Raw genomic sequence first — 15134 nt, 5'->3', positions numbered from 1 at the left:
ACTGATCCTTCTGCCTCTGCCTTCCAAGTGCTGGATTTAAAAGCACGCATCACTATGCCCAGCCCTTCTTTATATATATACACTCTGTATTTACTGTGTAGGTGTGCATGTCCACAGGGTACGTGTGGCAAGAGGATGACTGTACAGAGCCATTTCTCTCTTTCCAGCATGAAGACTGTGGGGTTGAACTCAGGTCCTCTCTGGCTTGGTGGAAGGGCCTTTACCCGCTGAGCCATCTCCATGGTCTCTCCAGTGTGCTCTTCTTGTATTAAGTAGGTATTTTTTTTTTCCGAGGCAAGGTTTCTCTGTGGCTTTGCAGCCTGTCCTGGAACTAGCTCTGTAGACCAGGCTGGTCTCGAACTCACAGAGATCCGCCTGCCTCTGCCTCCCGAGTGCTGGGATTAAAGGCGTGTGCCACCATCGCCCGGCTAAGTAGGTATTTTTTAAGTATATTTTTTCTTTTTCTTTCGGGGGGGGGCAGGGTTTCTTTGTGTAGTCCTGGATGCCCTAGAGAGAATTATAAAATGGGAGGAAACAGCTCTCAGACACAGTTTCATTCCGAGATCCCTGGAGGCAGGGTCGCCATTTCAGACTGAGGTCGAGGTAAGAGCCAGTGGCTGGCTGCTTTGCTTTTTCGGACCTTCAGGTTGGACTCCAATTTCTCTGAGTTTTTATTAATCATGTATCAATCATGTATAAATGAACGCCTTCCCTGGTGCACGGGGCTCATCCCAGAACTGTCGAGCGCTGGTGGGATCAAGTTCTGTGAGCTCTCAAAGCACGGGCTATCATTTCTTAGGCAGAGGCACAGCTGACTCCAAGACTGCTCCACCCACAGACCCACCTGGGCCTCCATGTCTCCAGTGGTCTGGGTTTCACGTTTATTTGATGTTTTTAATGAGCTGTTGTCCTGCACATATGCCTGTGCACAACATATGTGCATGCTTGGTGCACAAAAGAACCAGAAGACGGCACTGTATCCCCTAGATTGGAATTGCAGACAGTTGTGAGCTGTCATATTGGTGCTGGGAATTAAACCTGGGTCCTCTGGAAAACAGTCAGTGCTTTCAACCATGGAGTCATCTTTCCAGTCTCATGGGTCTCACTTCTTGAAGATGACCATAGTATGAACCCCTTACTCAATAAACTGGTGTGTGTGTGTGTATGTGTGTAGTCCTTCTACAGTGTTTAAAATGCCCTTTAAAGAGTGACCTTCGTCTGCTTTGGTTGGGCTTGCCCTTCTGGGACAGGAGCGGGTGACTACGTGCAGGGTCAATGCAGAACTGGTGACACCGTAGACCCCACGACCTGTCAGAATTGCAGAGTCCCACACCCCTTCCTCCAGACACCTGTTCTCGCTGACACTGGCTGCTGGAGCTTCTGAAGCAGCTGACATTCAGGGAGACATTTCTGAAACCAGGACTGCTTTGCCCATGGACACCCATGTGCATGTGTGTCTGTTGGCATGTGTGCACAAACCAGCCAGCCTGGTGGAGCTCTGTCCATTTCTAACAAGTAGCTCTTTCCTATCAAAGCAGGTGCTGTGGGAACACGGTTGAGGCATGGACACGGGGCTGCTGGCTGTTGCTGCTTTTTACTGGGGGTGGGGAAGTCCTGACAGATGGGGATGAGGGACACTGATGGCTTACTAGTTTATCATCCTTACACTGTGATCAGCCTGTCACTAGGGACTACACCCTCCAAGTCAGTGACTTCCTTGTGCTTCAGAGAGGATCCAGAGAGTGGGGGAAGGGCCACCAAAGACAGGACATGCAGATGTGCCTGACCCAGCTGAGCCTGTTCTGACACCCACAATCCTCTGGAAGACTCCTGTTAGAAGCCTGAACACACACATGGTCACATGACAGGGCACATGCTCACTTTTACAGGGACAAGTGCCCATATGTACCACATACGCACACGCCAGACCCACAGGGGTTCACCTGTGACCTCTGCTCATGTACAAACATAAACAGGCAGGAAGGGGGGGGGGCTCCAGGGAGGAGGCCAGGATACACGAGGGCAGAAGACCAAGGGCTGTGCACCCGAGTCGGCACCTTAGTCTTTTCTCTGGCTATGACAGTCACTCCAGCTTTCATATGTTTCATTCGCAGCAGAGGTTGGGGTGCTCCTCCCAGTGTGTAGAAGCACCCACAAATGGGCGGCACTCACTGCCCACCTGAGAAGGGCTCAGGTCACAAACGGTTTTGTACCCTGCCAGTACGAGGCAGGCCCTGGGCTGACCTGTGGCTATCCTTCACTGTAGCTGACAGTGCTTTCCTGGGCTTTATTAAGGACCGTGTCAGCAGCTGGCGCGAATGCTGCCACTGTCCTCGGGTGATTGATCACAAAGGGCCTCCATGGCTGTTTATTTCTAGTGACCCCTTCTCCCCTCCACTCTGGCTCACTTAAGAGTTATGAAGGTGAAGTGGGATAATTTGATATCGATCTATTTGCTGAGCTAAATTGACCACATGGTGGACGTCAGCAAGGGCACTCAGCTCTACTAGGGCAGGTGGAGGTGGCTCGGAATCCCCGCTCATGGCCACAGCGGGGGGGGGGGGGGGGATCGACAGGGGCCAGCATCAAGGGCCTGGGTCCTAGATACTGGGGAAGTGAGTCTTCTTGGGCACGGGAAGGTTCTGCCAGGGCCATGAGCCACCAGAACTGTCCCCGTAGGATTGTGACGAGCATGACAATGGGTGCTTCCCTCTCTGGCCAGAGATGGAATGTCTAGAAAACAGCCAATCTGAAGGCACCGTACAGAGAATGGCAAGAGACCGGTGTGTGTGTGTGTGTGTGTGTGTGTGTGTGGTGTGTGAGATACATGCACGAAGGCACAGATCTGTGTGTGTGTGTGTGTGTGTGTTTGTGTGTGTGGTGTGTGTGTGTGTGAGATACATGCACGAAGGCACAGATCTGTGTGTGTGTGTGTGTGTGTGTGTGTGTGTGTGATACATGCACGAAGGCACAGATCTGTGTGTGTGTGTGTTTGTGTGTGTGGTGTGTGTGTGTGTGTGTGTGTGGTGTGTGAGATACATGCACGAAGGCACAGATCTGTGTGTGTGTGTGTGTTTGTGTGTGTGGTGTGTGTGTGTGTGTGTGGTGTGTGAGATACATGCACGAAGGCACAGATCTGTGTGTGTGTGTGTGTGTGTGTGTGTGATACATGCACGAAGGCACAGATCTGTGTGTGTGTGTGTGTGTTTGTGTGTGTGGTGTGTGTGTGTGTGTGTGTGTGTGGTGTGTGAGATACATGCACGAAGGCACAGATCTGTGTGTGTGTGTGTGTGATACATGCACGAAGGCACAGATCTGTGGCTCTGCTGTTCCTCTTCATTCTGAGATCTAAGCTGGTGCAGCCTCCGGCTTTAGGTCTGAATAATGGTTCTACGGCATCTTTCCCTATGCTGGGCCACATCAGGGCTCCAGACATTGGCATTGCCAGTGAGGGTGTGGGGAAGGGACCACAGGGCTCAGTGCCCTTGGGCTTCCTGCTATCTGTTCAGGCTCCGCTCAGCAGGGGGTGCCTGGCTGCCCAACTGCTTCCAGGTACACAAGGCTTCCCTGTCAAGGTCTTGAAGGCACTGTCCAGGAGTCAACAGAGTAGGTGTGCATAGACGGGTGCCTCCTCCTGTGACCTTGTGAGAGGGCTTCCTGGAAACTCGGGGACTGAGGACTGTGGCCTGTAACACTCCTGCTCTGGAAAGTAGGTTCCAGATGAAGCTGGCTGCTGCACGGTGATAGCAAAGGCAGTCAGGGAAGCCAGGGACTGGGAGGCAAACTTAGGGCAGCTGGGAGGATGACAACCTAAGCTCCAGCAGCTACCTGTGGCCATGGCCTAAGCATCGCGACATGAGGAACCCTTTCACAGCGGCTCTCTTCACTTCCTTTCTGGTGCCTCAGCCTAACACAGAGGTCAACCTTGCTTAGGCCATAGTCAGCCTCACCTCCCACCATTCCTGAGGCTTTTGCCTTGGCCTTTGACTCCAAAGTCTTGGGCCCAGTAGAAGCTGTGGCGTTTACTGAGCAAGATGGCCTAATACAGAGTGAGCTACAGATGAGGCAGCCCAGGGTGGCTCCGGCGGGCTGCACTGGGATTCTCTGGGAATCCTGCCACCAACCCCAGGAGCACAGCCACCAACATGGTCTGGCCCCTGGGATGCCCAGACTTCCGACAGGTTCTTATGCATCCTGGTTTCCGGGGACAGAGCACCTTCCATTCAGTGAAGTATACTCCAGTCTAACGAGGAGCGCTACTGGGCTTGAGTGTTGCCGGTGGCAGTGTCAGAGGCTCCATTACCACTGCTTGCTACTGGCCCTCATTTGATGTCTACAGATTGCGGAGAACCATGTACGGGCACATGGCTATCACTGACACAGCCGTCAGAAGTGGCCCCATGAAGTACCCTACAACACGTGGGCACAGGAGACCACTTCCTACATATAACCCCAGCAGCACAGACATTAAGGGCCTCATTGAATAAATGGGACCTCCTGAGACTGAGAAGCTTCTGTAAAGCAAAGGACACTGTCACTAAGACAGAAAGGCAACCCACTGACTGGGAGAAGATCTTCACCAACCCCGCAACTGACAAAGGTCTGATCTCCAAAATATATAAAGAACTCAAGAAACTAGACTGCAAAAGGCTAATCAACCCAATTATAAAATGGGGCACTGAGCTGAACAGAGAACTCTCAACAGAAGAAGTTCAAATGGCCAAAAGACACTTAAGGTCATGCTCAACTTCCTTAGCGATCAGGGAAATGGAAATCAAGACAACTTTAAGATACCATCTTACACCTGTCAGAATGGTTAAAATAAAAAACACCAATGATAGCCTTTGCTGGAGAGGTTGTGGACAAAGGGGTACACTCATCCATTGCTGGTGGGAATGCAAACTTGTGCAACCACTTTGATACCACTCTTGGGAATATACCCAAGAGAGGCCTTATCATACAACTAAAGTATATGCTCGGGGGCTGGAGAGATGGCTCAGAGGTTAAGAGCATTGCCTGCTCTTCCAAAGGTCCTGAGTTCAATTCCCAGCAACCACATAGTGGCTCACAACCATCTGTAATGGGGTTTGGTGCCCTCTTCTGGCCTGCAGGCATATAGACAGAATATTGTATACATAATAAATAAATAAATAAATATTTTTTTTAAAAAGTATATGCTCTACTATGTTCATAGCAGCATTGTTTGTAATAGCCAGAACCTGGAAACAACCTAGATGCCCTTCAATGGAAGAATGGATGAAGAAAGTATGGAATATATACATATTAGAGTACTACTCAGCAGTAAAAAACAAGGACTTCTTGAATTTTGCATGCAAATGGGTGGAAATAGAAAACACTATCCTGAGTGAGGTAAGCCAGGCCCAAAAAGAGGAACATGGGATGTACTCACTCATATTTGGTTTCTAGCCATAAATAAAGGACATTGAGCCTATAATTCGTGATCCTAGAGAAGCTAAATAAGAAGGAGAACCCAAAGAAAAACATATAGGCATCCTCCTGAATATTAACCTTCATCAAGCGATGAAAGGAGACAGAGACCCACATTGGAGCACCAGACAGAAATCTCAAGGTTCAAATCAGGAGCAGAAGGAGAAAGAGCACGAGCAAGGAACTCAGGACCGCGAGGGGTGCACCCACACACTGAGAGAATGGAGATGTTCTATCGGGAACTCACCAAGGCCAACTGGCCTGGGTCTGAAAAAGCCTGGGATAAAACCGGACTCGCTGAACATAGCGGACAATGAGGACTACTGAGAACTCAAGAACAATGGCAATGGATTTTTGATCCTACTGCATGTACTGGCTTTGTGGGAGCCTAGGCAGTTTGGATGCTCACCTTACTAGACCTGGATGGAGGTGGGTGGTCCTTGGACTTCCCACAGGGCAGGGAACCCTGATCACTCTTTGGGTTGACGAGAGAGGGGGACTTGATTGGGAGAGGGGGAGGGAAATGGGAGGCGGTGGTGGGGAAGAGACAGAAATCTTTAATAAATAAATAAATTTAAAAAAGAAAGAAAAAAAAAGAAGTGGCCCCAGAAGGAGAGAGAAAGGAGGATAGGGGAGGGGAGAGGAGAGGAAGAGAGGGGAGGGTAGGAGAGAGAGCGAGAGAACACTGTTTCTCCACGTGCACATAGCCAAGCAGGCAGGAGACCTACGGTGCCTGGGGGTCTGGGGGATGGAGGTCAGGGAAGCTTTCAGATGTGGACACAGCAGAGCAGGAAGGTCTGAGAAGCAGGCAACAAAGGGAACAGAGCATAGAGAAGAACCAGAAAGACCCTAAATTGGGGTGAGGCAGGGTCAAGGCAGGGAAGCTTCAGGGCCATCTGGGGACAGCCTTGGGGGGCTGTTCGACCACACAGACCAAAGTTCCAGGGTAAGAGTCCCCCAGGTCTGGGGGCTGCAGGCTCCGCCCAGTGCCACTGTCTGGCATCCTATGGGGCCTGGAAGCTGCGATTGCTGGAGGTGGTGCGTGCAGACATGTAACTTGTTTGCCACAGCCAGGAAGCACAGGACATTGTCTTCTGTCTTTATTTCATCTCTTTTCTCAGCGTCACCTCTGCCTCTCTGGGACCTGCCCTTAGGAGTCAGCAGTCTTGGGCACTGCGAAGATGGCCACACACTGGACAGTCATGCCCTTACTGTGCTTGCGAGGCTGACGTACATCAGTGATCTCAGGGACAACTGAGGACACACCCAGTGATCAGGGCCACGCGAGCTTGGACAATCAGCCTGGGTGATTTCACCCCAGTGTTTTTGATTCTGGTCAACTTGATTGCAGGGGAGGGGAGTTGTTTCCGTCTAAGGGTCTCTGGGCCCACTGCGAGGCCCACAGCACATGATCGTCAGGGGATGTCTGCTGTCCTCTGGCCTCGGCCCCCTGGCTCCTCTGGTCACGAGGGGTAGAACTGCCTGAGTAGTTCCTTCTTATTCACCTTGCCCATCTGGTTCCGTGGGATCTCCTCCACCAGCAGGAGCTCAGAGGGCACAGCATAGGGTGCCAGGACACCTCTGTAGAGACAAGTACAGCCTGAGATGATTGCCCAACCCTGGGAGAATTGTGGGCACTGGATACACCCAGCAGCATTGTGGGCTCACCCAGACTCCATTGGGTGGTAACAGTATGGCCACCTTGCCCTTTGGAGGGAAAATCTTTCTCTGCCTTCTGGCTCCAAGGCCTGCGAAGTCAGGTTGAAGGCAGCAGATTGAATGAATGTGGACACAGTGAGAGGAGAGAGCCAGGGAAGGAGGAGGCAGCAGAGCTAGGCGCCCTGTGGAACTTGGTTCCTGTCATCTGGAGTAGCTGCTCAGACATGCCAGCAGAGCAAGGCACCCTTTGGCACTTAGGTCTTGCTTTTCCGCCCACCATAGGACTGTGTACCCCAATTCTAGCTGGGCTGGCTTTACTCTCTGATTTTTACCACAGAGGTGCCTTGTAGAGACTCCACAAGGGATTCCAGGCCTCCCAGGGCAGTCTCCCTCTGTGCAGCTCTGGTCCTGTTCTGCTTCCTGGTGTCCCCACCTTTCTTCTTTAGTCTCGTTAAGTTTGCCTAGCTTGTGTATTTCTGTGTATTAAGTTTGCCTAGCCTGTGTATTTCTGTGTAGAAACTGGGCAGCTTTTTACAGGAGGTTCACTGTGCAGTGTGATATGGGGACTGTGTACAAACCTCCACAGTGGTCAGCGGGCACCCAGTACCAGACAGGGAGGCACGGCACAACCACTGTCTGGACTTCTGGCCCCATCACAAGTAACAGACACGTTAGCATCAGATGAACTGTATGTCTGGTGGGATTGGAAAGAGGCGGCAGGGGCTGCTTGCTCCTGAGCACAGGAGAGATGTCCACTCTCAGAGCCCCATCTTTCCCCCACTCAAGAAGGTCTCTTCTCTGGTCCTGCTGAGAATTCCCGCAAGTGGCACTGGGATCTAGACATGTGCTCTATGTCTACGGGAACAACTGCACGGCTTTTACTCTGTAAACAGGGCACGCCACTCGAGTGGATTTCTGAATGTTTAACCTCACATTTCTGGTATAAATGCCACACGATCATGATGCGTTGGCTCTTTTGTGAATGGGACCTAATTTCCAGCACTTGGTTAAGCATTATGTGTCTGTCTGACAGGAAACTGGTTTGGGTTTCTTGTCTGGTTTTGGTACAGGGTCGTGGGTCCCATGAAGTCAGCTGGGAGTGTCCCTCCCCACCGGAAAGCACTTGTGTGCACGTCTTGGAGTGTCCCTCGAGGTGCTCGCTATCTTCTGCTGCCACAGCCTTCTGGGCCCGGCATTTGCCTTATGGTGAAGGTTTTGGCTGGGAATTGAGCTACAGAGACACAGAGCTCCTCAGCCTCTGGCTTCTGGGTCAGCTCTGGTACCCACTTCACAGGCACTAACAGTTACAAGGACACACTCAAGGCTGTGTGGCACCTCCTGAGAACACTGGGCTGCTGTGAGGTCGCACCTCTGTGGATAACAGTGACACCTGGGTTCTCTCTGCTTCCTCCTGAATCTCTCTCTCATCTCATAGCTCACGCTGGCTTTGAACTTTCTCTGTAGCCAAGACTGGGTTGAACTCTCCTAAATCACAGGTGTGTGTGTGCCACTGTGCCCAGCTTTCCCTTTCAATCGATGTGGAGAAAATGTGGTTAGTTTCCTCTCCAGACGCTGTCTCTTTCTGGAGCTTCAGGGTGAGCACTCCCGTCTCTCCTCCTACCTGCCTCTCTTTAGTGGCAACAGCCCAGCACTGTGGCCTGAGACAGCATGGCCAACAAGGCTCCGGGTCACCAGCAGCAAGCAGCACCCCTCCACCAGGCACGGATACGACATCACGTGAGGCTGGGCCTCGAGGCCTCTGTCAGTGGCAGGCCAGCCTTCCCTTGCAGGAGCCACCTGGAAGCATGGACACTGTTCTTTGGGGAGTGGGGGCGTTACAAGTGGGGATCTCTCTTCAGGATCCCTCAAGAAACAACTTGTGGTGTGGCTACCCACTGTGGGAACAAAATCTGAGGGGCAAGCAATTTTCTTGGGCAGTCTGCATCCTGGCCCTGCTCACATGTCTGGCAGTCTTCCTTGCATTGTCCTGTTCTATACAACTCCCAGGATGCTCCAAACCTCAGCTCCCCATTTTAGAGTCTTCTCATGCTCACCATGAGCCTGAACACCCAAGCAAGGAGCCTGACTTGAACCTTAGAGAAAGGTCTTGAGGGGAAGCACTCAGAGCACAGGAGCCGCAGATTTGTGCCATGGACACAGGCCATGACCTACGGAAGCCAGGCCAATGTAGGACCCAACAACTACTGTGGCTCCCAGCAGAGGATGCCTGGGTGTTTTTCTTCTCAAGAAAGTAATTGTTTAATCAAAGCAGCTACCGGCCAAGAGACTGTTGCCTCTGCTAAGCTACAGAGCTCCAACTGTGATTTTGCAAATCCAGGGGAATCGGTAATTGCCCAGCTGTGCGGCCCCTGATGAAACAAGGACTCCTGCTGTTTGTGAAGTCTTGTTGGACAGCCAAAAATAGTCTTACGCTGAGAAGATGGCGGGGGTTGGGGGGGGAGCAGGAGACACAGCAGAGAGGAGAGAACTTTTCAGATTTAAGAGAAGGAACCCAGAGGTATCCTCATGGACCATAGTGAAGCTTAAAGAGGCTGTGAAGGCCCCAGTGAGTCCCCTTCTGTCCTGTGGATCCCGGGATGACATCGGAAGCCACCAGGGGCTGAGATGAGGAAAACTGGAGTATAACACAAAGAATGGGAGGTGGGGGGGAAAAGCCAGTATGCTGGCAGCGATACAAGCCTTTAATCCCAGCTCTCCTGCGAGGCAGAGACAAGTAGAGCTCTGAGTTCGAGGCCAGCCTGGTCTACAGAGCAAGTTCTAGGACAGCCAGAGCTGTTACACAGAAACGCTGTTTCAAAATAAAACAAGACAAGCAAGTCCAGGTGACAGGATGGACAAAGCCCCCACCCTGGGTCTGAGGAGGGAGCTGCAGGCACCGTCCACAGACACTGAATTAGGAGCACACCAGGTTTGAAGGCCCCACAGAAAGGATGAGGTACCAAGCCACCCTCAGGGCAGGATCAGAAAAGGCTGCAGGGCCCAGGCCATTCTGCGAAAGGCTGTACAAGTTTGGCTACTGCTCAGTTCAGCACTGGATTAGCCAGGCATTTTCCTGGGGTCCTCAGCCTCACTACGCTTTGGGGTTCACAAGCTGAGAAACACATCTGTCTCAGACGACTACTGACTCCCAACCCTGTCTGCATGGGAAGCCCTTCCTGGTCCCAGGTCTGCAGGAAAGACACAGAGCTATTCAAGGGCCACTCTGCTCACCTTTTCAGCTTCTTCCTCCCCATTTCCAAAATCCAGAATGGTCCACCCCTGCTTTCCAGTTCCTAGACAGGTCCCTCCCATCCTCCCGATTCCAAGATCCATAGATACCCTAGAACCCAGGACAGTCCCTTTAGCCCTACCTGGCCCACTCCTTGAGATCCTTGTGGGACAGCGAGTGTCCTTCTTGAAGGGCCACCACAGCTGTGACCCGCTGGCCCCACGTCATATCCGGAACTCCAATCACAGCCACATCTGAAGACAGTACAACAGGTTGAGGACACCTAGGAAGGCCCTGATGACCACTCAGCAGCACTCAGGAGTGTGGGGGATGGCAGGCAGTTAACTGCAGTGCCCAAGCGCCTGGAGCAAGACCCTCAAGGGAGTGGGGCAGCATCTCTAGGGGCTCAGTCTGCAGAGTGCTCTGCTGCAGCAGGCAGCAGTCTGGGACTGCATTGGGAATCCATGTGCTGAAGGCCAGGGAGGGAGCACCATCACGTTCCACAGGGTCCCCACTAGCAGCTGGAAGAGAGTAGAAAAGGGGGCACTGGGTCTTGGGGGCCACCATTCACTCACCGGTGATGCTGGGGTGGGCCAGCAGGTGCCGCTCAATCTCCAGGGCACTGACTTTGTAGCCTCCAGTCTTGATGATGTCCACTGATGTACGCCCTCGGATCCAGTACCTATCGTCCTTGAACACGGCGGTGTCCCCTAGGAAAGAGGGTTCTGTTAGTTCTGGATAGTCTGGGAGTACCTGGTCCAGGAGACCTTGGTGCTCCTAGGGGACCACACGCACATGTGTGAGTCCCACTATTTCCAGTGTCCAGCCCCACTTCCTGTGGGGATGGTTCTAATGGCATGTGTCCCTCTCCATCCTCTATCCCTATGACACTGGCACCCCGCCTCACAGGGAGGAGCCAGCAGTGAGGAGCGGATCCGACCACAATCCATGGGGTCTGTAAATACCCTGAACTCATAAGCCAGTGTGCAGCGTTTCCAAAGGAAGCAGCAAGCGGTTTGCTGCCTCTGGCTCTGGATGATCTACACCAGGGAAGGGGAAGCCTTGACCCTGACAATCCATGCACAGCTTCACACAGATGCGTGCAGGGCACCCTCCTGCAGTCCCCATCCCTGTCCACTCTCTGTCATCCTAGCATGGGAGGGTCCTGGGTGGAAGGATGACCGTTTTCAGTTCCTCCTCCAACATGGAGGATGAAGACCCTCCTGCTCTTCTGCCCTTGATCCCCACCATTCCCAAACAGCTACAGTGATTTTTCTCCCTAAGCAAAATAACTGTCCCGCCTACTCTTTTCACAGGGGAGCCTGGGACCCCGGGCGCTTGCTGCACCCCACGGGAACACTGGCAGAGCCAGGAGTAGGCACCAGAGCACAGGGCTGTATTCCCAGCTGAGGTTCCCTCCTGCACAATGGCGTGGAGGAGGTGTGTGTGTCTGCACATTAGTGCGTGTGCATGTCCATGCACGCACATTTGCATGATTATGACTGTGTGCAGGCATGCAGATGTCAGCGGCAGCTCTGACAGCAGCGGTGTCTGTTCACATGCTCCCTGCACTCCCTCTGGGTTATTAGCTGGAATAAATCATAAATATTTCATTATACATCACGCAGTCCGTCATGAGAAGGCACCATCCATCACCTCCTCACTCCCTGGGACTTGCAGTGCAGGGCTCACTCCAGTCTATTAAACAAGATGGATGGGTGGCCTGGACGAGCCCAGGGCTTATTTATGGTGGAGAGGGAAGGCTGGCCTCTGGAGCAAGGACTGGCACTGGGCAGTTCTCTCTCCAGTGTGGCAGCTCTCTATGTAGCAGGTGGCAGAAGAGCTGGGGGGATAGCCACAGCCTAGATTAGGCTAGCCCCTTGGGCAGGTACTGAAGGGAGAGGACCCAGGTGTAGGCTATGGGGTATACATGGCTGTCCTGAGTCCTAAGGGACCCTCTGTGATTCCATTCCTGCTGTCACTCTGGATCCAGCTGTGCCCCTCAGATTGGAAAGCTCAGTTTTCCACTGGCTCCCCTCCCCTGTAGGCGTCAGGTGGCTCAATCTCCACAGCGAGGAGGCAGCCTGGCATTGAGGGTCCCTCTGAGGAAGCTTCTGAGGCTGCTCCCCACTGGCCTCCACTCAGTCAAACATGCAGCACAGCAGAGCCACCGCCCTGCCTTGAACATGGCCTCTCTTTGTGGTCCTACAAGAGGTGCCATCTGCCAGGCGGTGGTGGCGCATGCCTTTAATCCCAGCACCCAGGAAGCAGAGGCAGGCGGATCTCTGTGAGTTTGAGGCCAGCCTGGTCTACAAGAGCTAGTTCCATGACAGGCTCCAAAGCTACAGAGAAACCCTGTCTTGAAAAACCAAAGTGTCCTGCTGCCCACTTGCAAAGCTGTGGGCAGTGCCGAAGTATGACTCTCCTAGTGCCCTGTGTTGCTGCAGGCTGATCTGGTAAGAAATCTTTGGATAAAGAATTCTTTATATGTCAGGCAGTGGTGGTTCCTTTAATCCTGCACCTCAGGAGGCAGAGACAGGCAGATCTCTGTGAGTTCAAGGCCACCTGGTCTACAGAGTAAGTTGCAGGACAGCGAGGGCTCCAAAGAGAAACCCTGCCTTGAAAAAAAAATTCTGCACACACGAGTTCCTGCTTTGAGGCTGTGCTCCCATGCTGCAGAGAAAAGGCTCTTGAGGAAAGAGATCTGGGCACCGCTGGGCAGTCTGTTCTCTAGGTGGACCTAGTACCAGTGCTTGACTGGTTCTTGCTTGTGATATACAGGATCACATATTTGGGGAAGTCAGGGCGATGGCTCCTCAGGGAGGAGATGGTATGGACCAGAGAGGGGAGAACGTCTGACTAGCGTTCTGTGCAAACGGTTGGAGTGAGGAGGAACTACGAGACCAGCAGCAACGGGAAGCTCCCTGCCTGTAGGAGGCTGTACAGAGCGTGTGGCTGCTTCACAGCAAACACCTGTCATGGGAATGCTGGGTGAACTCCGAGGACACCAGATCTGCAAAGCCACCTCCTAAGCATGGTAACCATGGGCATAAAGGACTGGTATAGTCCATGGCTTAGAGACAATGCAGGACGACGGGTGCCGGTGTCTGTCTACCTCGGTGTCCCCTCTGGCTGAAAGGTACCCTGTTGTCAGCAGCATCACTGGGAAGATGGAGTTAAGAGTTGAGCCTCTGGTTATGACTTCAAACTTCCTAACTTGGCTATCCTTTCTAAACTTACGTTACCTCATGCTCTGTGTACAGAACCACTCTGTAGTGTAACGCTGGAAGCCACACCTGGGGTTTCCCTCTGCCCAACACCACGCTGCTTATAGCTCGTCATTCCCTACAGCCCAGGGGCCTCCACTCCAGTGTGCTCTCCACAGCTCTGACAGTGCTGACTAAGGAGTCTGAGTCACTGGGGTGTGCTTGGCCTTGATCAGCCTTGGCCGTGGGGACAGCCCCAATCTCTAGCCGCTGCCTACACCCAGGTGACAGATGAGAAAGACCAGGCTTCTGCGGAACTCTGGTCAGGAACCAACACACAGGACGCCACCAGCCCATGCCTCCACTTTTGCTTGGATGACTGGATTCCATTCTTTGAACAGTCATGTTCACTGCAGAGTCTGATGCAGGGCAAGGAGCCACGGTCTCCCACCAGCCAGAGCGGGGCCCATGCCTTACAGTGTGGTACAGTGGCAGCCTTGGTTTTGCTCTTGCCACTGCCTGAGTCTTGGGGACACCAATCTCTTCGGGGCATGTGCTGTCCTTGGACCAGCAGAGCCTGTAGGCTGTACACCGAGGTCTTGTAGGCTGTAGGAAATGGTGAGCTACAAGCAGCATGGCATCGGGCAGAGGGAAGGCCCAGGTGTGGCCTCCACTGTTCACACAGAGTGGCTTCTGTGGGCAGATCACAAGCTTAGAAAGGACAGCTGAGCCAAGGCTTGAAGGTAAAGTAACCAGAGGCTGGATTCTTAACTCCATCCCCCCAGGAATGCTGACACAGGCACCTTCCAGCTACAGAGGGACACTAGGTATCCATGTCCTCACAAAAACTAAGTTTTGGAGCTCTCGGAGTGCACGGGAGTGTATGGGAGGCGATGCTGCTGCTGCTGCTGCTGCTGCTCCCAGAGGAGACAGTGTAGCACCTGGTGATTCCCACTGCACACAGGCTGAGCTGCTTTTGCTCCAGGGCACCGTGTTGGGTCTTTACCCCACATACGGCTGAGCATCAGTGACTCCATACAAGAACTACTCTAGAAGCACCCTGGGGTCTCACTGTGTGGGTCCTAGGCTATCTCCAGGGTCCAAAGGAAGGTACCTACTACCTTGGCTTCCTTTCACGGGTGGGAGCAGGGAAAAGAGCACAGTTCTGCTCACAATACCCATGAGGCAGAGTTTTGGGTAGCTGTGCCCTTTTCAGGCCACCAGATTTCTGGGAGGGAGGGGATGCGACCATCAGAAGAAGCTGGACTTAGGTTAGCATGGCAGAAGGAGGCTAAGCAGACTGGCATGGGGGCTAAGGTCCAACATCCATGATTACAGCTCAACTCTGTCAGACTTCCTCAGTGCCCAGCTGTCTATACCAGGACATCAAGAGACGGTGAGCCTGGCTCACCCTGGTGGTTCCGGTTGTATAGCAGAGTCCTTACCCTGCCCTTCCTACCCTTTGGCACAAGGCTTCCTGTTGTCTCAGAAGAAAGCTCAGGTACCTCAGGGTCCTGAGGTCCTGTCAGGAGACTGCCAGCTGGGATCTCCAGCATAGTCATCCTCAAGCTGCTATGTTCCTTCCTCCTGGC

General features: G+C 52.9%; 1 protein-coding gene across 2 annotated transcripts in view; it reads right to left on the bottom strand.

The window, feature by feature from the left end:
* Positions 1–6533: 6533 nt before the first annotated feature.
* Positions 6534–15134, bottom strand: part of Acsf3 (acyl-CoA synthetase family member 3) — a 39489-nt gene continuing 30888 nt past the window's right edge. For both annotated transcript variants that reach the window (XM_075977556.1, XM_075977554.1), the window contains exons 8-10: positions 10912–11046; positions 10479–10590; positions 6534–7029 (exon numbers count right to left, since the gene is read on the bottom strand). In XM_075977556.1, coding sequence (XP_075833671.1) covers positions 6912–7029; positions 10479–10590; positions 10912–11046 — 365 coding nt within the window. In that variant the 3' untranslated portion in view covers positions 6534–6911. The remainder of the gene's footprint in view (positions 7030–10478; positions 10591–10911; positions 11047–15134) is intronic.

Source organism: Microtus pennsylvanicus, chromosome 6 (genome assembly GCF_037038515.1).
Source record: "Microtus pennsylvanicus isolate mMicPen1 chromosome 6, mMicPen1.hap1, whole genome shotgun sequence".
Lineage (NCBI taxonomy): Eukaryota > Metazoa > Chordata > Mammalia > Rodentia > Cricetidae > Microtus > Microtus pennsylvanicus.
This window is presented reverse-complemented; position numbering and strand designations above follow the sequence as displayed.